Here is a 27,219-nt window from a genome sequence, read left to right on the forward strand (position 1 = left end):
CGCATTAAAACGTGGGGGGGGAAAGCGTGTCTTAGAATTGATGAAACACAGCATTTCTGCTGCTGTAAACAGTGATATCATTGAGGATTCAGGTTTTCAACCAGAGAGAAGTGTTTTATTGCTTTCTTCTCTTCCTCATTGGTTTCATTGTATTCACTCCCTTCAGTGGTAGGACTATTTAACTTGTCCTAAGTGTGGGGATTATAAGCCTTGTCTAGATCCAAAACATCATGTAACAGTTATTTTTCTGGGTGGGAAAGGTAGCAAGTCAGGTTGACAGGGCCTCTGCTGTATCTCTTTCCTAGGCTGTTACGGAAAATGCTTCGGTGAGCCAGTCGCTGGGATAAAGTGACTGAACATGACTATACCTAAAGCCACCTGGTTTTAATAACAGTGAATTGAATTAACTCAATTGGAAAAGATTGGTAGCTGCTGTCCTTATCCTGCAGATCTGCTTTAAAGAAGAGTCCAGCAGGGAGCTGGAGACCTGCTCCTGGTAGAACCAGGCAAAATGCTGCTGGAGAGGAACAATATGCATTTCTTTCTGAGACCACTTCCTTTGAAATGTCTTCTATGGCAGGAGCTTGATTGGCTGCCAAGGCACATTTGAGTTGGGAAGCAGTGTGGCAGACATGGCAAACTGGGGGGCCCTGAGCCATGTTTGTCAGATGTGTTTTAACTGGCCCTTCCTGTCCGAAAAGGAAAAAAATGTTTTAGCTAAAATGTAACAGGAGATTTCATGCAAAAGTCCAGATTTTTGGCTTCTCTTAAATAAATGGGAAGAGCCAGTGATACTGGACCTGCATTCTAGCTGGGACTCACAGTGGATACATGTACATAGTGGTTTGAAGCATTTTGGAGTTGACAGGCCTTCACTGGCGTCCTGGTGCTATCACTTGGTAGCTGTGTGCTGCAGTGCAATACACTGAACTTCCAGGCCCATTGATCTCATATATGTATTGTAATGCTTACCTTTCCAGGCTGTGGTGAGGTTTAAATAAAGAAGTACGTGTGAAGTGCTTAGTATTTGCCTGGCACTAAAAAAGTGCTCAGTAAAATATGTGTGTAACACATACGATCATTGAATTGACAGTTGGGCTAGATTATATAGTTAGAGATTTTTATCAGTTGTTAAGAGAGCCGTAGGAGTACTCACAGAAAGGGTGTGGGCAGAGCAGAATGCGTAGAAGATGAGGGGCCGTGGATTAGGATGACATGCAGGAACTGAACACCAAGGTAAATGTTGGCACTACATGATAGTCTCTAGGTATGCCTCACTTTCCTGTCCCATGTTCATCCCAACCTCCTATTTGTCTATTGGAGGTACTGCAAATAGAAATAAGATCATGTCTCTAAAGCACTTGTTCATTTCTCACAGAAGAGCAGTATTCAGCATGATACAGTGGCCATATCCAGTGTAGGAGCTCTGGAGCTCTTCATTTACTTATGCCTCTAAGTGCTTATAGGAAGGGTGTGATCCCAGATAAGAGGTGTTAGCTAGCTGCAAAGGGGGATGTTATTTATCTCTCCCCCCCCATTTTTCCTTATGAATGACCTCTGAGTTGGTAATTGACAGGGATTATTGCCATTTTTTTAATCTCTGCTAGGAGGCTGCTGGAGTCTTCCCTCATTTCATTATCCCGTTATGATGGAGCAGGATCCAGAGAGCACCCAATTTACCCAGACCCAGCGAGGTAAGGCCAAAGTGAGAAATGGCACTAGGTGGGGGGAGGGACTGCCCTTGGGGTTGCCAAGCTGTTGGAAGCCCCATTCTGTGCCTCTCTGGTCCTGGTGCTCTTTTACTCTTCAGTTACAGTTTTGAGACAGGTGGTTCAGGTGATTGGGAAGTATTACAGGTAAGTGAACAGAATCTCTGGTGACAGAGGGTTGTGACTGAGCCCTTGTCCTTTGGGGCTCATTTTTGTAAGTGGGACACTAGAGGAGGGACCTGAGGAGGTTATTGGCAGAGTCACAGGATATTTCTTTTCTGCTCATCAGAGAGGCTGTTGCCATTCAGATGGACAGCCAAAAGGGAAACAAAAGTTTTTATTAATAGGGAAATCACAAATTAAAAACAAACAATTCTCTCTCATTTGAGAGAGTATTTAAAACATCAAAAGGCAGAAACCAAGTTCATTCAGATGTTGAAGTTTTGGAGACTATGTGACGGAAGAGATGACTGACAAAAGGGTAACTGAATAAAACAAGTTGACATATTATTAAAGTGCTTGCCTTACCCCCATTAGAAGGCATTTGAAAAGTTCTTGAAGAGATAAAAAGAAAAGAATTCAGATGAGTTTAAGGCCCGCCTTTACCTTATACTGGTAACTCAGGACTGAGGATGGGGTGTTGAGTTGATATATAACATTTATTTATAGTGAGCAGCCCTTCGGGGTTGTCACAGCAGGACTTAATAATTCAGTTAATGATCCGAAAGGGGGATAGATAACCTGCACATTCTTTAGCAACAGCAGACCGCACATTGTGAGGCTTTGCCAAAAGAAGAGGGTAATTTATAATGGTGGGGTTGAAGTTAAGAGTGTAGGTCAGAAAAGGCTAAATGAGCTTTGCTGTAGATTAAGAATTTCAAGTCTGCAGAAACCTCTAGATCAAGTTGTTTCCAAGGTTATTGAGTGATTTTGTTGTTACTACAGATATGTCATGATACCGAGCATTCCTTCTGAGATACTAGTGAAAAGATTCCCTGTTATCCTCTTACTTCCTTTTCCGTACCCCAGAAATGGCAGATCAGGGAACATGGGGATTGATGACTTTAAAACGGGTAGGCAACTTAGATGATGACTGAAACAAGGAAGTTTACGTTAGTCTCTAGTCATATTTGAAAGTAATAAGCCCTAAATAAGAGAAGGAAATATTTTGCATGAATCAAATTCTTTGAAACCCTGAGAGAACTTCTTGCTGTGAAACAGTTTCTTTTAGGACAGTAATGGGAATCTCATCCCCAGAATTTTTAACCTGACAAAGTTTAATGGTGACTCTTAAAGACCATTCTTTGTCCTCCTTTCATGTAATAAATTTGTTATTTATTCCTACTCAGATCTCTTTATCACAGAAAGGCCAGACTTTGTGGTGTTGTTATTTTTACGTTTTCCCTTTAAACACAAAAAAGGGTTTTTTGGAGGGGGAAGTATTCTTTCTTGAAGAAAACTTGAGGAGTTATTTAAAATATTCACTTGGAACACTTTTAGAGTTTGATAATTATCCACTCTTCAGTAGGAGGATGATTGTTACCTCATTACTGGTTGTTTAATTTCTTTTTCCTCTTAGATTTCACCCTGCCTAATATATATAGGTCAAAGCCTTTATGAGACATGTCAGCATTCAGATCCTTAGCTTCCCTCTGGATACCTAAAAAGATGAAGCTGTGATGTACTTGTACTTAATGATTGTGAATCCATTTTTCTTTACCATTGATGCACAGTTTTGTAGCTTAGGGAATTCCTGTCCAATGGTGAAATTAAACAACTGAGGTTACCTAGTGCTGAATTTTTACCCCTACATAAAAGGACAATCTTTATTTATTGTTGTCAGCATCAACATTATTTCTACCTCTATCACCATAATATAATTTTTCCATTAGTTAAGGTAGGCTATCAACTCAGTAATGAGTGTATTTATGGTCACTTTTCAGAATGTTTTCTAAAAAAAGAATCTTCATTCTCCTCTTAAAATTTTTTTTTAACATTCTTTTCTGCTCTGACTGACTTGAGAATTTAACCAACAACTATTGATTTCTACTGGAAGATTTCTGTATATTTGGTAGCTATAGGAACAACTCAAGAGTATTGGCTTCTGTCTGTTGAAAATTTAGGGTTCTTGATTCATCCTTGCCAAATGCATGGGAACAGGTGCCCAAAGAGACAGTGAAAGTTCCACAAGTTGAAACTTTAAATCTTATACTCTGATGATCTTGGCCAAGGCCTCTGTACGTCCCATGCCCACCTACTGTATAAAGACAATTTGGATTCAGAGGTGCCAAATGCAGCATATTGTTCCATAACACAGACTTCTGAGTTCCAAAGATTGTCACCTGGGCTGCTTGGAAATTCTGTTTGATGGTTGGCCAGAAGGACACCACCCCTGATGACAGGCATTTCAGAGGCAGCCCTGTTTCGTGTAGCAGTTGACTGCAGGATCTCCTTTGGTCTGAGTGATTAGATTTACTGAGGATTTACCTAGAGGCTTACTTTGTCCAGGGGTAATGAAAGGTCAGGCAGCAAGATGTTTGTAAGTACTTTTCGTACCATTTGGATGTAAGTATTTCCATTTCCATTCTCAATCAGTTTTTCCAGATTTCCATTAAAAAAAAAAAAAGTTACGTGCTTTTTTTTCCTTCTGTATTCAAGCATTATAGACGTTAAGGTCCCTCGAAATCCTTGTCAGGATTGCTGTGTTTCATTTTTTTGTTCTAATTACAGAAATAAATATTTGTATATACATATTAGTATATACATACCATTCTTTAATTTTTCCCCCACTTAAAATTTTATTTTAGGGGACTTTCATTGTGCATATGTAGGGATGTTCTTTTCAATTGTTATATAGTGTTTCTTTGTATAGATATAATTTATTTAATCTGTTGGTGGGCATTTGGGGTGTTTCCCAGTTTTTCACTAGTGCCAGCAGTATATATATCCCTTCGTACCCTGGTGTGTTTCTGTAGGATAAAATTACTAGTGGAATTGTTGAATCAAAGTTGGCAGGTTTTAGGTCTTGGGCAGGTTTTAAATCTTGAAATTTCTTAGTAATCCACTTAATATTATATATAAAACATTTTTCTGTTACTGTTCTTCTCAGTTCACAGCCTCAAATTATATGCATTGTGAAAGATGGAGGAAAAACTTGAGAAAGAAGGGAATGTGCAAATTGTATAGGACACTAGATATTTTCATGGAGTATGAAGACGCTGAACCATAGCTGGAAGAATATAGACTTTTTACTAATTTAAAGTAAATTAAGTCTTTTAACACTAATTACTGAGAACAGCCATTGTAAGGGAGAAGAAGAAGAGTGACTGTTGTCTTCTGTGTTGCTCAGTGCCCACATAGCCTCTGATGCTCTGTCGTAAGAAATAGAAAAAATCTGTTTTTTTCTTTTAGATTTTCTGTTCTCCTGAGTATATTTTACTCTCAGTCTCTATCCTGAATATTTTCTCTATGTTAAAATATCTGGATAATCTGTAAAGGAGAGATAAGAGGTTCAAAGGGATACTCTTAAGGAGCTAGGACAAATCTGGAGTGACAAGTATTTGTTGGAGAAGAAAGGAGTCCTGGTGAAGGTGATGCCTGAAGATGCCTTCTTTAGTCATCTCGGGTTCACCATCTCTTGACCTGTTTTCTCATCTGTAAAGTGAAAGAAGCTGTGGTCCCTTTCATTTCTTATATTTTGAATATGGATGATTAAGGAAAATCTGCGAATCTGTATAAAGGGCACCCTGAGAAGTTAAAAGAGGTCCCTTAAGAAACTGAAGGAAAGGTCCAGTGTTAAACTCTTGGAAGGGGCAGCTGTTGATCAGATGATGACTGATTAAACAGCCTGTTTGCCTTATCTCAGAACAGAAACACTGGTGGTAGTCTGATAAGCATATTGTGCAGTACAAACCTCCTGGTGAGTTAAATGCCGTTTATTTCTCATGTCTCCAGAGTTCGCCTCAGCAGGGAGATGTGATGGGAAAGCTGAATTTACTGTCTTTCACAGTATTCCCCACATTAGTGCTAGTTTGTGTTTGTTCATCTCTGTTTCTCTCAGATTATCTCCTGCTGCGTACTATGCCCAGAGGATGATCCAGTATCTCTCACGGAGAGACAGTATCCGCCAGCGCTCTATGCGCTACCAGCAGAACCGCCTCCGTTCTTCCACCGCCTCCTCTTCCTCAGACAACCAGGGTCCATCAGTAGAGGGAACCGACTTGGAATTTGAGGACTTTGAGTAAGTATATATTCAACTTGCTTTCTTCCCCCTCCTCCCGAGCTGTGAGTGCTTCCAAGTTGGCCACTGTCTGAGCAATAGTGGTTTGACATTCTTGCTTCAAACCCCTAAGTTATTATTTATGAGAAGTAGGATGGGGTGAGGGACAGAGGGTTAAAATGCCCAGGGCACTCCCACCTCTGGTAGTTGCACTGCTGATTCCCTGAAGCCTCTGGGAAGAGACAGCCCATTGGGCCCCAGGCCAGGCTGGGAGAAGACGGCCGCTGCTCTTTAGGCAACTTTTTAATTTCCCGTTTGCGTGAACAGTGATTGTGGAAGTGCTTCATGTGGACTGTCTTCATAACATCAGGGAGGCAGGAGGGTTGGTGTTTTTTCTCTTAAGCAGAGTAGATACAGAGATTAACAACAAAGACAATACTCGGATTTCCCTAGGAGACAGATTCTCTCAGTACCCTTAATCACACTGCTTCTCTGAGGTCCTACTCCCTTGCCCCTAAACGTTCTCGGTCTCCCTCCACCCCCAGTAAGGATCCTTTGGAGGTTGCCTGTCAAATGAACATGGGGGTTGAGAGGTGATTCCTTGCTCTTCTAGTCTCTTTGAGCGGTTGGCTGGGGTACGGGGGTGAGCTAAAGGAGCAGCGTCAGCCCCGGGCTCCAAGATCAAGCTCCCCAATCTTCCTGCTGGGTTTTACATTCTCTGACCTGCTGCTCCTGACCTTTCTAGCCATGCATTGTGTTTCTTTCCATCCTGAAACTGAGCTTTCCTGGCTTGTACCAAATTGGACATTTGGCTCTTGCTTTGATTCCTATATTTTGATATTCTCAAAACATGCAGAATAAGAGGGAAGGGTGGTTAAACATTTTTCTTTCCCCGTCTTTTTTGCTGGCAGTACTGGAATAGGGCAGCCTGTCAGTCATCTTCCTTTTTTTTCCCCTTCATCTTGACATAGCCTGGTCAGGTCTGGGATCTTAAGAGCTCCTGCCTCCCTTCCACCTTCCTCTTTCGTGAGCTGAATGAATAGTTCCCCAGGAGCCATCTTGCAGTGGAGCTTTATGAAGTGTTTGAGAAATATCTTTGCCAGAGAGGACCAAGAAGGTGGGAACACCCTTTGTACCAATTGGCCTTCCCGAGACAATCCTTAAACACACTGGCCAATTGTGTACTGGGAAGCAGAAGGAACACTCAATGGGAGGCTCATTCGTCTGCGGAAGATGTAAATGTGAAAGAAATGCAGGGATGCCCTCAAACAGCTGTGCTGTGGCAAACGGAGCAGGGGTGGTGGGAGAAGGGCCCAGCTGCTCTGTGACTCTCAGATGTGTCCTTCTGCCTTAAGTCCCCGCTGGGGGAAGATGGACGTGGGCACAGCAGTGAAGGGAGGGTCTCCACTCCTTTAGCCAGGCAGACACCTGTAGGGAAATATGTTCCCCTGTAGAAATGATTATTTTTCCAGCACCGGGGTCTATTCAGGGAAGCAGTTTCAACGCACAGTGCCAAGGCTGCTGGGACTTAGTGCTGCTGAAAAGCCTCGGTAATCCCGTGGAGCTCTGGGAGTCAGTGCAGATTGCATAGCCCTCTCTCCACGCATGTTTGGAAGGCTGTTATCTCTTCGCAGTGGTGAAACGTGGGGCTCATGCCTTTGAGCTGTATCTTGCCTCGTGACTTGTCCTTCACAGTGGAGTTCTGGGTTAGTTTAAAATGTTCTGTTCTCATCTTACCTTCTCTTTCTTCTGTTACCACCTCCTCCCTTTCCCCTTCCTTCCCCCTTGATTTTCCTGTGTCAGACTGCCTCCTCCCTGTGCTCCCCACAGCCCACCTGTGCTCTCGCCTCCCCCTGGCTTGCCTCCCCCTGGCTTCAGCGCAGCCTGAATTTACATCACCCTCTTCACCTTTAATGCACTGACTTAGCATTGTATTGCTCCCTGGTTAGTAACAATGGGCTGGTTTCTCTAAAGCCCCTCCGAAAGTCCCTCCCCTTGGTCTTTGCCTTTCTTGTGGGGCTGAAGCAGACTATAATCTTGTTTTTAATAGCAGCTGTGGATTAGTCACCTCAATATTAGCAGTCCAGGTCTTCTAGTGAAGGATGTTGCTGGCTGGTTGATGCTGAGTTACCGTCTGTTCATTCTTTCTCTGTCTTTTTCCCCACCCTCCTCCCCCTACTGTAAACCGAGGGCTGCTTGTGGTTGTGCCTCTTCTCTTAATTTCTAAGTACTCTGAGGAGAGAGAAAGTGAGAAATTAGGGAATGTACCAGCCCATTTTAATTTCTCTGCCCCAGTCCTTTTCCTCAGCTTTGATAACTAGAAAGAAAGTTACAGGCTTATACAGTCATAATTTATAGTTCTTTCAAGTACAGAGAAGCTGATTAAGTTAGATATGGCCTGGAATCCTAACACTTAGGGTACCATTAAGAGAGACTGTTCTACTGGGTTTCCTCACCTTCACAGCACAGCATGGTCTTGCCTTTGCCACCCCACTCCGACCTCTTCACTCTCCTTCCATTTGCTAAGTCATAGATCATTTTGCCATTCTCTAGCTTGTCCCATCCAGGTGTATAGGGGCCTCAGAAAACAAAAGGGAGACGTTACGCAGATCCCATCTTTTTTGGTTCTCTTTCATCATCCATTGAATGAAAGGTATCAGCTATCATATTTTTCATGTATACTAATTTATAACATACACAACATTTGTAGTATATATAAATATACGAATATACATATATCTTTTAAAATTTTGTTTACTCCTTATAATAACCCAATGAGATAGTTGTTCATTTCATTGTGGTGTTTTTTAAAATAAGGATACAGAGGCTTGACCAAAGTCAGACATGTCTAAGATTAGAGATCAGGAGCAAGCATGTTTAGTGTCTGACTTTAGTGTCCTGCAGATTTAAAAACCTTTAAAAATGATGTACAACCATATTTGAGCCCTTGCTCCATGAGCTTGCTGTGGAACAAGACTATCTAGATTTATCGCTAGGTAAGATAGGTTTGAAGGTTGGTCAACATCACGTTAAACTTTCTATTCTTTTGTGCTCTGGATTAATGACCATCTTCCCAGGCAGGCATCTTCTCCTGTCATTTGTCTCTGTCTGCGGCAAGGATTGAGACTGCAGGGTCCCTGTGTTTATCAAAATGCACAAACAGGACATCCAGAAACCTGCTGTCAGGAGGTCTGTCCTGAAGCCCTCAGCATCTGTCTTTGCATAAAGATGTTCACAAGCAGGGTAAAGGTGTGGCTGCCCCTGACCCTGCTGTCTGCCTCCGTCTGAGCTCAGACCACCTGCTAGAATGTAGATGGCAAATAAGCATAAGGAAAACTCACATTTTTATTTTCACCATCCCTTTGGAAAGAGGGAGGGAGGCTTTTATGAAGCCCAGGTTGAGTGCTGTGTTCCCGTAGTTTCTAAGACCTGCAAAAGAGGTGGTACCTGTGACTTTATGACGGTTGTTCAAGCTACCCTCACCCCCCCCCCTCATTTTATCTGTTATTCTAAATGTAATTATAATCCTAGAATCATCTCCAGTTCATCTTCTTGCCTCTTTTTTTTACTTGCTTTGCCTTCCAAGGCAAGGATACCCTGAGCTAATGACAGTCAGAACTGGAGAAGCTTCAGATTAGATCACTCACAAATATCTCCAACACTGCGTAATTATATTCAACTTCTTTTTTTTTTTTTAATTATTTATTTGGCCGCATCAGGTCTTAGTTGCGGCACACGGGATCTTTCTTTGCAGTGCGCAGGCTCTTTGTTGCAGCACGCAGGCTTTTCTCTAGTTGTGGCGCGTGGGCTCTTAGAGTGCGTGGGCTTAGCAGTTGCAGCGTGCGGGCTCTCTCGTTGTGGTGCGTGGGCTCCAGAGCGCGCGGGCCTAGTTGCCCCACAGCACGTGGGATCTTAGTTCCCCGACCAGGGATCGAACCCGTGTCCCCTGCATTGGAAGGCAGATTCTCAACCCCTGGACCACCAGGGAGGTCCCTCAACTTCTTAAAAATTGTTGCCAGCACAGAGAGAACAAGTCCTTCATTCACAATTGTGGCACTGGTCTGTACTTGGGGAAAACATCTCAGTGAGAATTCTGGTCTTTCAGCCTAGTCTTTCAGATGAAGTGTCTTGAAGTCAGTTACATTTATTTTATTAACTCTTCTAATTTATCTCGTTGTATTTGGGTTCCTTTTACCCAGAAATCCATATTGTGACCAAATATGCAAAACTGTTTCATTGTGAAATGAATGACAGTCATTTCTGGTTGCCCAAGATGGGTCCTGGTTCCTTAGTTTGGCATGATATGTTCTAGCAGTACCACATACACATGTGCGGAGGAGCCTCAACCAGAAGGCTGTCATGGTCCGCTTGCTAGACACCTTCTAGCAAGGAAGTCATTAAAAGGTCTTCTTGGTACATAATGTAGCCGAGGACAGTTCTGAAGGCTGTCACTCAGTTCTGCCATCTGATTGGGTGTGGCATAGAAGTTACTCGCCTTTATAGTTCAGAATTTAATATTCTTCATCTGCCCTTTTGCCATTACTGAAATTTAATTGAGTCACACAAAGAAAATATGTTAGAAACCCGATGATGTTACTCTTATCATCTGTCTATAGGTGAAATCCTGACAGCTTTGTGAGACTCATATACTTGTGTCAAGTTCTCATGGCTAGAAATTCCAGGAGAGTGAAGCCACATGTCCTTGGTAGTGTTTACCCCTGCTCTCTCTTCTGTGCCCCAAATTTCCAGGACTCCTGTGGGAGTCAGTGACTACTAATAGCAGATATGTTACTTGTAGCCGAGAAAGGGAAGGGCAGATCTTCAGAGCAAGAAGTCGTGTACTTCATTCTGAAATGGGGTTGCCTTTGTCTCTTCCTTTGACTTACAGACCATAATCTCTTTGATATTAGAAGTGCAAGAGAAACTATAAGGGAACACGCTGTAAAGTGACTATTCTCTTTACAGACTGGAACCTGCCAAAGCAGTCAAGGATCAGGCAACCAGCTACAGTTATTGAGTGGTGGTATTGTATAGAAGTAGTTCTTAAAGTGAGATGAGATAAGAAACCATTCACTTCCTTTTTACCAGAGTTTTAAATAATTTCATTTAATTGATATTTGTGGTGGTTGATTGTTTTTTACAGCGTGGGTTTATAAAAGAGAAAGTCTTAAAATAGGACTTTTCTCCAGATATACTTAGAAGAAAGGCAAATAAATGCATAGTCATAGAAACATGAAACAGCATGGAGCATGTCAGGAATTCCCTTGTTGACAAGTATGGTCAGGTTGTAAAGTCCAAGATACAGGAGGAGATGAGCCCCGAGAGTTAGAGTGGCACCAGATCTTGGGGAGTCTTGTGTGCCTTGCAAAGGAGGAGAACTTTACCCTGCAGATGAGGGGGAGTCACTGAAGAGTTTTAAGCTGTGGAATAACATGATCAGATTTTTACACAATATCTTATAAGATAGACTGTAATAAGGTACAGGACAGCATTGTATGAAGGGAGAGAGTACTTGGGGAGATGTGAGAAGGCTTCATGGGTTTCAGCTGGGTGTGAAGACCCCATAGGACTTTGACGAATTGACGTAGAGGATGGAAGTAGGGAAGGAGATTCTAGACAAAGGAGCAGCTTAAACAAAAGCCCAGACACAGAAGATTTACAGCGTTTGTTCGGAGACCCTGCATACATCTGTGGTTAGAGCAATGGAGTATTTGTACTTTGAGCGAGAAGATCAGAAAGACATGGACTGTGGAGGGCCTGGAGTGCCTGGCTGAGAAGTTTCAACCTTGTTTTTGTCTAGGGACAGCCATTATTCAACATGTGTTTTAGACAGCGAATTCTGACGGCGGTTGTTAGGCAGGTGGCAAGTATATGGATGCAGGAGAGCCAGTTAGAAAACAGTGGGCAAAATACATACGAGAACATATGAGGACTGAATGTTAAGTATTGGACATAAGAGGCCTTGGTGTTTTATAAGAGTGGGGCCTGTTTGTGAATGTTCCTGGGGAGATGAGCTGTGTGAGAGCTCAGCTGCCTCACTTCCTACTTCTCCAAATAAAATGTTGCCAGAGTCCTTTTTTACTCTTACTGGAACTGATTTTGAACTAAGTTTATAAAGTAGCAAGTGACTCCCAGAACAGCTGTGATTGGAACTGGACTCTCTTGTTAGTGCCCACTGGTCCCCAGAGCCTGACAACTATTGTCTAGGGAATAGCTCTTCGTTCCAGTTTTGGCTGAGCCTGTGATATGCCATTTGATCTTTGGCAAGTCCCTCTCCTACCCTAGGCCTTAATGTCTGACCTTGTAAAATCAGATTAGATAATCTCTGAAGTTTATTTTAGCCCTAAAGCTCTTGGATCTTTGTTGGAGCTAACTAACTATCTTAGAAGGATTTCCCTTGTACTCAGCAGAGGTTGAATAATGAAAAGTTTCAGAAAAGTGGAGAGACTTCCTGAGGATTAGGAATAGGATATCTGGTACCTGTGGAGCCCCAATATATTTATAAAATATATGCCTACCTGAATTCCAGCTCTTTCCTGAGGATTTTGAGCCTATTGCTTAGAAATATATAATATTGCTTGGCAGCTTTAGAATTAGTATTCTTTCTGGGCAACTAAAATACATATGAATATTTATTATGAGGGATGCTAGGAGAAGAGAAAGAAAATGGAATATGTCTGGATTTAAAGAATTAAACAGCTGTGAGGGAAGAGGGGAAAAGGAGGATAACTGTCACTTAGAGAAATGTATTTATTTTTTAACATAAAATGCACAATAGGAATATGGATTTGCATAATACATGCAGATGAAATTAAAGGTAGAACAAGAAAGGAGAGGACTTCCCTGGTAGCGCAGTGGTTAAGAATCCGCCTGCCAATGCAGGGGACATGGGTTCAAGCCCTGGTCCGGGAAGATCCCACATGCCGCGGAGCAACTAAGCCCGTGCTCCACAACTACTGAGCCTGCGCTCTAGAGCCCGCGAGCCACAACTGCTGAGCCCGCGTACCACAACTACTGAAGCCCGCGTGCCTAGAGCCTGTGCTCCGCAACAAGAGAAGCCACGGCAATGAGAAGCCCGCGCACCGCAACGAATAGTAGCCCCCGCTCGCCGCAGCTAGAGAAAGCCCGCACGCAGCAACAAAGACCCAATGCAGCCAAACAAACAAATTAAAAAAAAAAAAAAAAGAAAAGAAAAAGAAAGGAGAGGAATTTGTAAGTGGTAATTATCTGTTACATTACTATTCCTTGGAGAAAAATTAAGGCTCTGAAGTTCCAAGAGACCTATGCTATTAGGTATCCCCTGTGAATGATATCAGCTGGGCCTGTGCCTTCCTCCTAGAAATCTAGCCCTGACATGCGTGCACAGTCCTTCGAAGTAGAGTCTAGAGCCTTACTAATAGCACCCGAGTAAAGAAAGGACTTGGCCAAGATCACTGTGCCATCCAAGGACAGGAACACCAGCTAGACCTTCTGTTGTCTGGAGATTGAGTAGAAACCGAAGAGCACAGGGAAACAAGTATTTTTTTAATGGTCTAATTTTCAGCACAGTCAACTGTGTATTGTCAAGAAGACAATGGCCTTTTGAGCTTTGTGCTGCCAGAGCTTCATTTACAGAGGCCCAAGTCAGAGCCGTTTGTCACTGAGTAGTAATGGCAGCCTGACTGTCTGGTTAGGACGCAGACAGCAGTCTGTAGGTGTATTTTACATTCCTTTAAATTACAGCCTCTCTCTGAGGCAATTAATCCCAGGCATTTAGCAAGAGTAGCTGCTGTGTTTCTCCCTTGTTCCACAGATGCATTTTCTTGTATTTGGCACTTGTCTTGGATGCTTGATTGTTTGAAGGGTGTTTTTTCCACAAAATCTTTTATGAGAAAGTCTTATTATTTTCCCCCTCTCCTTCCCAAATAGCCTTCTGAGAGTTAATCAGAGATGCACAGAGTTCAACAACTGGGAAGGCCATTAATAACTCAGCCAGCTTCTATCCTGCTGGCTTAAAGGCAGCTTCTGGCTGATGAAATTGATGAGGATTTCTCTGGTGGTTCCCTGAAAAGTATTCTGGTGAGAAAGAGCCCTCCAGTGATAGAGGAGTGGTACCAGCGAGATTGCATACTCTGGTCTTCACTGTTTTTGTTTTTGTTTTTTTTTAAGTAACCCCGTTGAAAAGGGCATGGGCTATGTTATGTTAGGCCCAGTATTTAGCACCCTCCATTATTCCTAAGGTAAACTGTCTCTCTGGGTCTGCCTTTCTCCCACTGTTCATCTGGCAAACATCTTCTAATCTTTGGTCTCTGCCTAAATTTGCCTTCTTCATCTCGTGGAGGCTTGCTCCATGTTGGTCTTGTATCAGCACTGAAGTGAGTGTCATAGTCTTTGTAGTTTTCTAAATTGAACATTATTTTAAGTACTTTTAATTTCTTTGCCCTTTTCTTGAAACTCTTAACCACTCTTCCTCTCCCCTCACTTCTACCCCACCCCCTCCCTTGCAGATATCCTTTGCATTGAAGTTTGTTTCCCCATCTCAGCTCCTTATTTTGAATTTTCCCTTCTTTCTAGACTATAGAAGCTAGAGTCATTAGTTGCTCTTTTCACCTCTAATTTATTTAGAGCCATGCTTTTAGTCAGGGATTTTTGTGTGCCAGCATTAAAACCTGGGGCTTTTGCCCTCTACTTGCTTAACTTGTCCTGTGGTTGGACATTCTGGCCTTTGCCACCTTACCCATTCATGTTTTAAGTTTTTCCTGGTCAGGAAATGTTTGAGCTGTTCTAGGCTATTTTCTCCTAGATGCCTGTGTTTTTTTCTCCCATAGGCAGCATCTCATTTGCGTGTTCACCACATTTCACGTTTTACTAATTGTTCTGTGTACAATTCTGTCATTTCTCCTTCTTTGCTAGTGTGCTCAACACTTTCAATTTGAAGTCTTCTCTACATTTTATTGAGATGCTGTTTAACTCCTACTTCCCCATCATTAGTCAAGATGTTAAGCTGAGGACCAGCAGATACATCTCCACTCACTTAATATTATTGCCTCTTTTGCGGTGCCTAATGTAACCATCAGTCTGAGACTGCTTGTATCTGAGCCAGCTGATTTTCCTATATATATATATATATATATCTTTCGGTAATTTCTAAATAACATAAAACCATTATCTCTGGCCATGTTTTGCCCTTCCTCCTCCCTTTTTTTTTTTTTTTAGACGGAAGGAGAAATTGAATCAGAAAGAAGTTAATTGTTTTTAGGTTTTAATAACAATTAAAAGAGGCTTGTGAAATATGTCATAGGAGCCAAATTTTCTCCCAGCCCTGGCATTTGTCCATTTTTCTAAGTTATCTTCATATGTCCTTTCACCCAGCTCTGTGTCATGTTTGATTCTGGCAACTGCTGATCAGTACTGTCCCTGCACACCCCTCTCCTTCCCTGCTCTTCAACTCTGCTAATGCCAGATAGAGTACTGTTTATTGTCCAGAGAGAGAGGGCTCTTTGGCCCTTGTTCAGAAGTAAATTGTCAGCTCCACAACATGGTTCTGGGAAGGCCAGCTCTTTTTTAGCTGTAGAATAAAGTAATTGGATTTGTCCCATGATGCTTCTTTCTATAACTTAATTTTCAACCTTTTTGAGGCTTAGGACCCTTCCCCCCCTCCCCACCTTAGGACCCTTCTTTTTTTTTTTTTTTTTTTAAATATTTATTTATTTTATTTTTGGCTGTGTTGGGTCTTCTGTGCGAGTTGGGTTTCTGTGCGAGGGCTTTCTCTAGTTGCGGCGAGTGGGGGCCACTCTTCATCACGGTGCGCGGGCCTCTCACTGTCGCGGCCTCTCTTGTTGCGGAGCACAAGCTCCAGACGCACAGGCTCAGTAGCTGTGGCTCACGGGCCTAGTTGCTCCGCGGCATGTGGGATCTTCCCAGACCAGGGCTCGAACCCGTGTCCCCCGCATTGGCAGGCAAATTCTCAACCACTGTGCCACCAGGGAAGCCCCTTAGGACCCTTCTTAACTTCAGTATGTGTTCTAACTTCTCTCATGATAATTAGTTGTACTTTTAGTGCCCATCCGTAAGTAAAATATACTGTTAAGAAAAGCTGTCATGAATTCACTTGTACTTTTAACCGAGTTGGTACTTTGATCACAACTTGAATCTACATATACTTGAAAAATAATAATATACTTAATTTGGGAGCTGTCTTATTTGCTTGATATTCAGCTACTCCTTATAATAATTTGTGGGTTCCCCAGAGCTGCAGTCTACTGGTCAGGAACTTCTGATCTCATTGTTCTTTATAATCCCCTTTTCACTTTCCATATGGTCTTATCTCTCTTTCCTTGCCTCTCCCTTCATCTGTAGAGTTTCAAGTCAAAGGAATATGATACGTTAAAGAAAACAGTAATATGCTTTCTCTTCTGGGAAAATAAAAACCAAGTACTGACTTTTAATGGATCAGCTTCCAATATCCCTGATATTGATTTGTGTCTAAATGCTCAGCATCCAGTTCCACCAAGATATAAAAACCTTCCTAGGCTTTCATTTCTGGTCTGTAAGGGTCCCAGTAGTACAGTTGAAAGCCAAAGTGTTGTCTTAACTTTGGTTACAGTGCCAGTTTGAAGATTATCTCATTAAATTGAAGATAATCCAAAGGAAGAATTCAGAAAATACCCCAAATCAAGCTCTCAAGAGGTTCATTTATTTTGTGGAGTTGGTTAAGCAGCTAATTAACTGCTCTATTCAGCCAGTGCCCTTTGGCTTCTTGTTCCTTTGATGCATTGGAAACTAAGCCACGTGAAGTTTCTGTCTTCTCTTGTAGGAAGCAGTGAAGTGTAGTGGAAAGAGCAAGGGCTTTAGAGTCAGATGGATCTTCCTTGAATCTTGTCTCAACCACTTACTAGTTGGGTGACCTTGGGCATTTGCCTCTCTGGTCCTTAGTTTCCTTATCTGTAAAACAGATCTAATGAGACTTAATGGGAAACTCGGAAGATTAAATGGGGTAACATATTAATAACCTTTGTATTAGGACTTAGTAGATATTTAATAAATGGTGTTTATTACCATTACTTTAACAGACCATAAAGAAAACACTAGACTTTTTTCTTTTTAATCAAATGACCGAGCTTAGGATTGCATTGTCTAATAATCTTCATCATTGTTAATTTTTCAGTCTCTAAAAGAAAGGACTGCCTAGTCTTTTTCTTGTGTTGTTTTTCTTTCACATATCCATGATTTTTCCACACCAAGGACCTAGACAGATTTAAAGATAACCATTTGTTGAATGAACTTGATGGGAGAATTCTTCTTCCTTCAAGATCCCCCGAAGCCAAAGTTTCTCTATCTTTCAATCTAGAAAAAGACATTTATATACATATCCATTCCAAATCCCTTTAGAAGATCTAAACTTGGCTTCAATTTCAGTTCTGCAGAGTTCAGAGACCACATTGTTTCAAGAGAAATCTTCCTTCTTACTGAACTGTTAGTAATTGCTCATAAATATTTTAATTGAGGTACTCCAGAAACGCAGTATATTAATGTGCCACCCAAATTAGTAAGCAACCAGATGACTAATTTCTCTGGGACCTTCACCTAAGTGTAGGAATTTAGTTTGCGGGATGTCTGTCTTTTGGGCTGGTGTCTGTTTCTGCTTTAGTGACTCTCTTAGGTGTAGTCTTTTTGTTTTCTCAGGGACAATGGTGACAGATCCAGGCACCGAGCTCCACGAAATGCCCGGATGTCTGCACCTTCACTTGGACGCTTTGTCCCAAGGTAAGAACTGGATAGTCAACTTTTATGAGAGACTTTTCTGAGGGAGGCTTTATGAGAGCCTGGGATTTTTAAACCTACTTTCTGGTCTGGATTGTCCATATCTGGAATTATTTCCTAGTGAGCCTACAGTCCAGCCCTGCCACCTAAAGACTTGACAGGAAATGATTAACCACAATGAAAAGACATAGAAAAATGGCATTGGGAGCATCCTGTTCAGGAATAGAAGCCCCAGGAAACTTTAGAAGAAAGACTGGAAGAAGATACAAATGTGTGAAAAGAATTTTACTCTGCTCTAGGTTTCTGTGGATTCCTAGGCTTAGTGGATCCCTTATCTTTGATTGTTGAGGGTTGGTAGATTGTATATCTCCTTTGTTTTAAGGCAGTCTATAGTAGGCTTTTAACATGTGATTCCTTCATGTAGGCGTTTTTTAAAATTAATTTTTATTGGAGTGTAGTTGCTTTACAATGTTGTATTCGTTTCTGCTGTACAGCAAAATGAATCAGCTATGCATATACATATATCCCCTCTTTTTTGGATTTCCTTCCCATCTTATAGGCGTTTCTTGCTGCCTGAGTACTTGCCTTATGCTGGGATTTTTCATGAACGTGGACAGCCTGGCTTGGCTACTCACTCTTCTGTTAACAGGGTCCTGGCAGGTAAGGAGTTGTTTCTTTGGATTTTGAAAATTTAAAGGGGGAGGGAGCCGGGTAAAGCTTTCCCCTCCTTTACCTATGTTGATGTGATGGCATCTTGGCATCTGGCTGAAAACTCTTTTTTAAGGTCTTGTACTTGGTTCCTTACTTCAGGGCAGGAAACTACAGATTGAGGAAAGCTGCTTCTTTTGCCCATTCCCACTTCCTTCAGACATCTCTTTTTTAATTAATTAATTAATTAATTAATCTATTTTTGGCTGCGTTGGGTCTTCGTTGCTGCACACGGGCTTTTCTCCAGTTGCAGCGAGTGGGGGCTACTCTTTGTTGCGGTGCGTGGGCTTCTCATTGCGGTGGCTTCTCTTTGTTGCAGAGCACGGGCTCTAGACACGCGGGCTTCAGTAGTTGTGGCACATGGGCTCAGTAGTTGTGGCACGCAGGCTCAGTAGTTGTGGCACACGGGCTTAGTTGCTCCACAGCATGTGGGATCTTCAGGGATTGAACCTGTGTCCCCTGCATTGGCAGGCAGATTCTTAACCACTGTGCCACCAGGGAAGTCTCTTGGTGTATCTTTAATAAGCATCTTTATTTAAAAAATTCAAATGACATTACGTTTTGGAAAATCTGGGCCACGTGATGGTTAAAGGTAGAGAGCGATCTGTGTGAGACAGTAACGCTGTCGGGCTGGGGGAATATGATTTCTGACCAAGCTGTTGTGGCAGCTGGTAGGCCATGGGACTTGGCTTCCTTTAAGTAGCAGTATCCTTGACCCAGTGTCAAGGCCTAGAAACCCCAGAGGCCTCAATGGTTTCTCTCTACTGGACACCAGGGCTTCATAGACCCAGGCTTGGTTGGGGAGTAGACTGCACCATGGTGACTGTACCTTGGCCCTAGTCGGTAAACAGACCCCATGGCTCTGTGCCTTTCTTTGCTTGGCGCTTCTGTGTGGCTTGGCTAATGGCACGTGGAAGCTCCTCACTGGCAGTTAATCACTTGCTGCCAGACAGTACTACAGAGTTCTTCTCCACCCTTCTTTGTTCCAGACATCTGCCTCTACCACCCAACACAGCAGCTCCCTGCTCCTCTACTGCTGGGAAGTCTCTATTTCCTTTGCATTTAGTTTTTTTGGAACAGCTGTATGTTGTTTTTCTCTCCTTTGATCTAATAACTCTTTACCTCCATTTCTTCTTCCCTACTTTATGCCCAGAGGTCTGACCCCAAATAGCCCAATTTCACTTATGGATACCTTTGAATATAGGGGTTATGTTCCAGCAGGCAGTTTACAAACATGAAATCTACTGAGAAAAGTTCTCTAACAAAAGATGCAGAGTGCCTTGAGAGGAAGGAAATCTAGGCTCTCAAGAAGCTCATTCTTGAATTAGATTAGCGGATGGTTTCCATTCACATTTAAACTCATTGCATGTTGCAGAGTATCCATTTTTCTTTTCTTCTTTTTTCATATTTTTTTTAATTGACGTATACTTGATTTACAATGTTGTGTTAATTTCTGCTGTACAGCAAAGTGACTCAGTTATACACATATATACTTTCTTTTTTATATTATTTTTCATTATGGTTTATCCCAGCATATTGAATATAGTTCCCTGTGCTATACAGTAGGACCTTGTTGTTTATCCATTCTGTATGTAATAGTTTGCATCTACCCCATTGGTCTTTTCTTAAATGCCCTCATCATTTGTAGACATTTGGATGTCCCTCCAGATTCTGTTGACAGTTTTGTGTTACTTTTTTTCTTCTCTTGAGAAAATTCCAATGATGATAATAACAGCAACAAAAGAAAGCTTAACATTCATTGAGCATTTGCTGTATGCTAGGGGGTGTTTTAAGTGCTCTTCCTAGTCATATTTCATTTCATTCTCACAGTAATCCTATGAGATGGGTGCTATTATCTAACAGTGGTGGGAACTGAAGCCCAGAAGGCTAACTTGCCCAGAGTGATGCAGCTAGAAGTAGAGGAGCCAGAAGTGAACCAGGCAGTGGGACTTCTGTTTCCTAGTCTGCCTGCCTCCCCACAGCTATTTTTAAGGACAGAGCATCAAAATAGCATTCTTCTTCTAGGTCCTTAATCTAGAAGAGGGAAAGAGGTCCCAGGGAACTTGGCTGATCTTCAGGGGTTTTCTTATTTGTTCTAATTCCTCTATTTTAAGTGGTTTCTAGACATAGCTTTTTGTGACCCAGTAGTGCTTGCTAAGGAAAATCTTATTATATAACAGGCCTTTCCCCGAGCCTTCATGCCCTCCTGGACACAGATGTTTTGCTTTTTATTTAAACTTATTGTGATCATGTAATAGATAGAGCTGCTGTAATAATGGCTTTTGAAGTGAAGACAAATTAGTGTTTTAGCAGTAAGCACTCCCAATTTTCCTGGAAAGGCACTTTCTCTTGTATGATTGGAATAAGGTTGTGATGGTCTCAGAACAATTAGATTCAGTAGACGTTTGTTCCGCAGCTGTGTGCCAGGCACTGTTTCAGGCTACCAGAGTGAATAAGACAGACAAGATCCCTGCTCTTCTGTAGCTCAAAGCTTAGGTGGTTGGCTGTACCTCAGTTTTGCTGTTTGGTTCTTAGCTCCAAACATAAGGCAGAACCCTTTGTATGGTGAGTGGCTTTTTGTAGGGGTGGAGCATGGAAATTTGGCAGACCTGGAGGGACAAAGTATATATACACCTGCAGTTTTAGGAGGCATTACCAGTGGCAAATGAGTTTTCAATGGACCCTAGCCAAAGCCATTCAGAATCAACAAAAATGGATTTGCAGAAAATTAAGATCCATTCTGCCCACTTCCTCCCACAAGAGCCTGAAAGCAGTAATATAAAACAGAAGCTGCTACAGAAAAGTGTTTTGATAGTCTGTTAATCTTCATCTCTTCCACCATATCTTGTTGTCTTGTGCCTCCAGTCACCCATCAGCCCACACCAGGCCCCTTCTTCAGCAACACAAATTCTGAACCTGTACTTGAAGAGGTATAACTACATTTAAAGCTACTGCAACTTTACCGGTATATTTTTGGGGAAACGCGCAAAAGTCTGGGCACTCCCCCTGCTGACTTTTTAGCAGACAGCTCTAGCTCTGTGTAGTAATAGCAGTCTATAACAGAGAAGGAAATGAAGTTAATGACTGCCTACTATGGGCCAGGTACAGTCCAAAGTGCTTTCCCATACATTATGACAACCCTATGAAGTAGATGGTGTGTTTCCATTCTGTAGGGAAGAAAGCTGAGGTTCAGAGAAGTTCCATTACTTGCCCAATATAATGCAGTGAGAGGCAGACTTGGAACTTTAAACCAGGTCTGCCTGACTCATAATAACTCTGTTCTGCCTTCTGTGCCATGTTTTGCCTGAGTTCAAGTAGGGAGTATCTGCCGAAAGGTTCTTAAGCCTATAATATTTTTCTGCATGCTTGAGACCTCATACAAGTGAAATGAGAAGCCCTGGCATTTGACGTCTTCCTGGTAATTACTGGAAGAAAAACTTCTGAGGGATAGGGACCTGGGTAATGTAGGGTATTAGTTATCTGTTGTGTCTAATCTTTTTGACTTTCATCCTAATGAGCATCTGCTCCCAGCAGATGTGGTCCTGATGGATTTAATTTAGTATTTTGATTAAAATCAATGGGAAGTGTCAGGATTTTTTTGCTTCTAGCTACAGGTCATTGGGGCCTGGTTGAGAGTCATGGGCTTTGTGCCCAGTCATCCTGATTTCTCTTAGGATTTCTTCTTTGAGCCATTAGTTTAGGAGTGTGTTCTTCAATTTTTACAAATTTCCTTCTGTTGTTGCTTTCTTATTTAATTTCACTGTGGTCTAAGAACATACTTTGTATGATTTCAGTTACTGTAAATTTATTGAAACTTGCTTTATGGCTTAGCATATGGTCTGTTCTGGAGAATGTTACCTATGTGCATGGCAAGATTGTATATTCTTTTGTCGCCGTGTGGAGGGTTCTGTAGATGCCAGGGAGATCTACTTGGTTGATAGTGTTATTCAAGTTTTGTATACCCTTGCTGATTTTCTGTCAGGTTGTTCTACCCATCATTAAGAATGGAGTATTGATATTTCTAATATTATTCCTGAATTGTATATTTCTCCCTTCAGTTTTGTCAGTTTTTGCCTCATATATTTTGGGACTTTGTTGTTAGGTACATATATGTTTGTAATTGTTTTGCCTCCCTGATGAATCAACTTTTTCGTTATAAAATGTTCCTCTATCTCATATAATATTGTCTTTTTTTTTTCAGGTATGGATGATGGTACAATATTATATAAGTTTCAGGTGTACAACATAGTGATTCACAATTTTTAAAGGTTATATTCTCTAGTAATATTGTCTTTAAGTCTAGTTTTTCTTATATCAGTATAGCTATTCCAGCTCTTTTATGGATGTAGATTGTGTAATATATCCTTCCCCATCCTTTTACTTCAGCCTATTTATATATCAGAATATAAAGTGTGTCTCCTATAGAAAGCATATAGTTTTTTTTATCTAGTCTGAAAATCTCTGCCTTTTGATTAGATTGTTTAGTCCATTCACATTTAACGTTATTGATATAGTTAGATTTTTGCCTGCCATTTTGCTGTTTGTTTTCTGTATTTCTAATGTCTTTTTTTATTACTCTGTTTCTCCTTTACTAACTTCTTTTTTTTTAAATTAATTAATTAATTTGTTTGTTTTTATTTTTGGCTGTGTTGGGTCTTCATTGCTGTGCGCGAGCATTCTCTAGTTGCGGCGAGCGGGGGCTACTCTTTGTTGCGGTGCACGGGCTTCTCATTGCAGTGGCTTCTCTTGTTGCGGAGCATGGGCTCTAGGCGCACAGGCTTCAGTAGTTGTGGCATGTGGGCTCAGTAGTTGTGGTTTGCAGGCTCTTGAGCGCAGGCTCAGTAGTTGTGGTGCACGGGCTTAGTTGCTCCGTGGCATGTAGGATCTTCCCAGGCCAGGGCTCGAACCTGTGTCCCTTGCATTGGCAGGCAGATTCTTAACCACTGTGCCACCAGGGAAGCCCCTACTGACTTCTTTTGTATTAAGTGGATAGCTTCTAATGTGCTATTTTAATTCCTTTCTTGATTTTAAACTGTACTTTATCAGGATCTACTTCAGACTTACAGAGACTTGATTCTGGTAAGATACAGAAACTTTGTTCCATTACAGCTACATTGTCATACCCCTCCTTTGTGCTATTATTGCTATATATATTATGTCTGTATATATTACAAACCCAGTGATACAGTGTTATATTGCTTTATGTAATCTCATATCCCAGGCATCCTTCTGTTTGTTGCCTGTTGTGAGTAAAATAGAGCTATCCCTTTTGCAAGAATTTACTTTTCTTTTTCTTGTTAACTTTATTTTTGGTTGTCTTTTGCCCCTTTCCTCTTTTTTAAAAACACTGGTCCTCTTTCTTAGATATTCCCCACTTTTCTGGTATCTTCGGGAATTACTCTCAGGAGACCTGTCTAGTGTAGTTTGGCCAACTAGGTGGACATCTGGGTCCTCGGGCTTGCTGACATTTAAGAATTAGTCTAATTTCTCAATTTAATATCATAGTTGTTTAATACAACAGATGGTTTAATTACTGTATACCAGATCTTCATTTGAATTGGCAAATCTAGGAAAGATGAAAAGTAGTGAATACAGTTGAAGGCCATCCTGGTATACTTACATGAGTATGAACAGAAATGAATGATAATTCTGGTGTTGGACCCTTTATCTCCTTGGCTGGACCCTTCTCCATGTTCTTTACCTCTCCGGTACCCAGTTGCCAGGCTAATAAAGTAAGTGGCACATTCCAACTCAACATCAATTAAGATAGCTGTTTATAAACTCCAGATAAATGGACAATTAGTGGTGGTGGTACTAGCTAGGACCTCTTTAATAATTAACCCAATTACCTTTCATTCTGCTCCAGTGATGAAAGTAAAGGCGATAAGGGGCTGGCTTGGTTGCCTGGGAAACAGAGAAATAAATGCAGCTCCTTCCAGAGAACCCAGCTTTCACAGATGCCTTACACAGCATCCAGGGCCTTTTACTGATTTGGTTTCCACCAATCACTGGAGCATCCATGCTCTCTCTACCCCAGCCCTTTGCTGCATCTCCTTATTCCACTAGTGAGAAGTATGGTTGTCGAGAACCTAGGTCCTGGTTTCTAAGCTGAATTATCTGTGTTTCTTCAGGCTTTTCTAGAGGAAAATATTGGGCCTTGTCAGTGTACTTTTCCTTTTATAATGTGTGACTAAGTTTTCTGTGCCTCCGTCTCTCTCTACCCTAGGAAATTTCCTCTTGATCTCTCCCCACTGATGCTTTACACCTGTGCTCTTTCTGTACTGTCACTTTGAAATGTACACAGAACTTTCTAAATGCTTAGCATTTTCCAGAGCTCTTTGGGTCTTTTTTTTTTAATAAATAAATTTATTTATATTTTATTTTTGGCTGTGTTGGGTCTTTGTTGTGGTGCGGTGGCTTCTCTTGTTGCGGAGCACAGGCTCTAGGTGTGCGCGCTTCAGTAGTCGTGGTGCGTGGGCTCAGTAGTTGTGGCTCACGGGCTCTAGAGAGCAGGCTCAGTAGTTGTGGCACACGGGCCTAGTTGCTCCGCGGCATGTGGGATCTTCCCGGATCAGGGCTCAAACCCGTGTCCCCTGCATTGGCAGGCGGATTCTTAACCACTGCGTCACCAGGGAAGTCCTCTTTAGGTCTGTTAAAAGAATTTAATGGTTCTGCCCTTAATGGAGTTTACTGTCTAGCTAGGTTGTAGCCTGAGTTTCTATGTGTTTTTTGTTTTTGTTTTTGATTTTGTTTTGACCCTGCCACTAAAAATTTAATAATTCCCCTGAGAATTTAACTGCCAATCCTAATAGATTAGCGTGTGTGTGTGTGTGTGTGTGTGTGTGTGTGTGTGTAACTCAAATCTGGGCTTGGACCAAGAATTTATGGGTTTTGGTGCAGTTTGAAGTGACTCTGAATGTGCCCCCATTTGTCTTTTGCATGGGTCTGTGAGCCTGAGTGGAGCTTGGGAAGGACAGCTGCCACTTGCAGTTTAGAGTTGGTTTGAGAGGCAGTAGAACAAAATGTTCAAGAGTTTGGGCTCCAGAGCTAGACTATCTCAGTTCACATATTCATGCTCCTACTTCCTAGCAGTGTAATCTTGGTTAATTTATTTTACCTTTTCTTGGGACTCAGTTTCTTCATCTGTAAAATGGGCATAAGAATAGTATTTAGCTCGTAGCATTGTTTTGAGGATTAAATGAGCTAATATATATGAAACACTTAGAATAGGGTGTTGTTTTTTTTTTGCACAAAGTAAGTGTTCTATAGATTTTAGCTATTATCATTATGATTTTTATTGTAAATCTTGGGGACCAGCATGAGTTAGAGCTGTGCTAGTCTCCTCAATGGTTATAACCTTGCTGATCTCTCACTGTTCTTCTGTTTTCCTCAACAATGGTGCACTTCCTGGGTATCAAGCAGGGCTTTCTCCCCTTTGCTATGGTCAGTGAGTTGAAAAAACTGGGAGCTTGTGCTCTAAGGCACCAACAGATGGTAACCTGAAGGTCCCTGTGTTGATAGTTTGACATGCTAATGTGTCCATTGTTGCCTGTAGTCATGTCAACCAAGGGGGTTAGATTAGAGGAGTCACAGAGTTTGCATTTGAGAAACCCTTTTCTGTCTCCCATCAGAACCTGCGCTCATGAAATAAGCATCTACTCTCCAGACTAAGTGCTTGCTCCTATGTAACCTTGGCATCATGGGACTCTCAAAGTGGACCAATAACATGAGCATCATTTGGGAACTTGTTACAAATGCAAATTCTTGATCCCTACCTCAGACCCACTGAAGCAGAAATTCTGGTTGTGGGCCTAGGAATTTGTTTTTAAAGAGTCTTCTAGGTGATCCTGGTGCACTTGAAAAATTGAGAACCACTGCTCTAGATTAACTCATTAAAGCTAGGAACAGAGGCAGAGGGAAGAAATGGGAAGAGACGACTTGCCACACATTAAGGAGTGTGCCTGCAGGAATCTAAGATTTGTTGGTCCTAGTGAGCTCCTGGTGCATAACTCTTCTTGATCTGGAGCTATGAGTAATGGGGGAAAAAAATGAATGAATTTGTTATTACCTACAGAATGCTCAGCTGGTATATAAGCCATTTTTGCTTGATAAGCTTTTACTGAGCTTTTGTTGTTTATATGGTACAATGTTAGGTATATGATAGTACCCAGATGAAAAAGACATGATCTCTGCTCTCCATAAGCTTATCGTCTACTGCGTAAGCCCATCGTGCTCAGAAACAGCTATAGGACAGAATTTATTGTGCTAAATGCTAAGGTAGACGTATACACAGAAAACTGGCTATGAGAGCACAGAACCTGCCAGCATTTCTACAGCAGAAAATATGAGTCTATTAAGCTTTTATGCTGGGACAACAGGTTCTTGTCAGCTCTGCTAGGAGTTTTATTCCTAGGAGAAATTGACCTATAACTTTTCTTGTAACTTCCTAACCAAGTTCCTATCTCTTCCCCTTCTTCCTCCTGAAAAAGAAAGGTTAGCATCAACATATCTGGATTGAGACCCCACTGTTTACTTGTACTGTAAGTTCTCTGTACTCTGGGGCTTCCCTAGACCTAGAGTGATCTCAAAGTTTATTGAGTCCTGTGGGTTGTGTACTTCTTAGAAATACTACTCATTTTGAAGGTGCCAGCTGAAGATGCCCTCTAGGGCTATAAGTACCCACTGTAATACCAGGACCCTTTTACTTTTCTTAGGTTATGATTGGTATGTGCTTTGACATGTTTTGCAACCCCTCAAAACAACAATATAGAAATCTACAGAGGAGATGTGAGGAAAGAAAAAGCGAAATATGAGGTCAAAGCCCATTTTTTCCAGTGGAGG

The 27,219-nt window shown here is 41.7% G+C and overlaps 1 protein-coding gene across 13 annotated transcripts in view; it reads left to right on the forward strand.

Annotated features, from left to right (window-relative positions):
* Window positions 1-27,219, forward strand: part of AMBRA1 (autophagy and beclin 1 regulator 1) — a 182,584-nt gene that overhangs the window by 64,231 nt on the left and 91,134 nt on the right. For 9 of the 13 annotated variants that reach the window (XM_082340160.1, XM_082340161.1, XM_082340155.1 and 6 more), the window contains 4 exons: window positions 1,608-1,694; window positions 5,770-5,949; window positions 17,593-17,673; window positions 18,230-18,330. In XM_082340160.1, coding sequence (XP_082196286.1) covers window positions 1,608-1,694; window positions 5,770-5,949; window positions 17,593-17,673; window positions 18,230-18,330 — 449 coding nt within the window. The remainder of the gene's footprint in view (window positions 1-1,607; window positions 1,695-5,769; window positions 5,950-17,592; window positions 17,674-18,229; window positions 18,331-27,219) is intronic. The other 4 variants (XM_082340166.1, XM_082340158.1, XM_082340156.1 and 1 more) reach the window with 2 other exon arrangements.

This window comes from Balaenoptera borealis (genome assembly GCF_965194805.1).
Source record: "Balaenoptera borealis genome assembly, chromosome: 11".
Taxonomy (NCBI): Eukaryota; Metazoa; Chordata; class Mammalia; order Artiodactyla; family Balaenopteridae; genus Balaenoptera; species Balaenoptera borealis.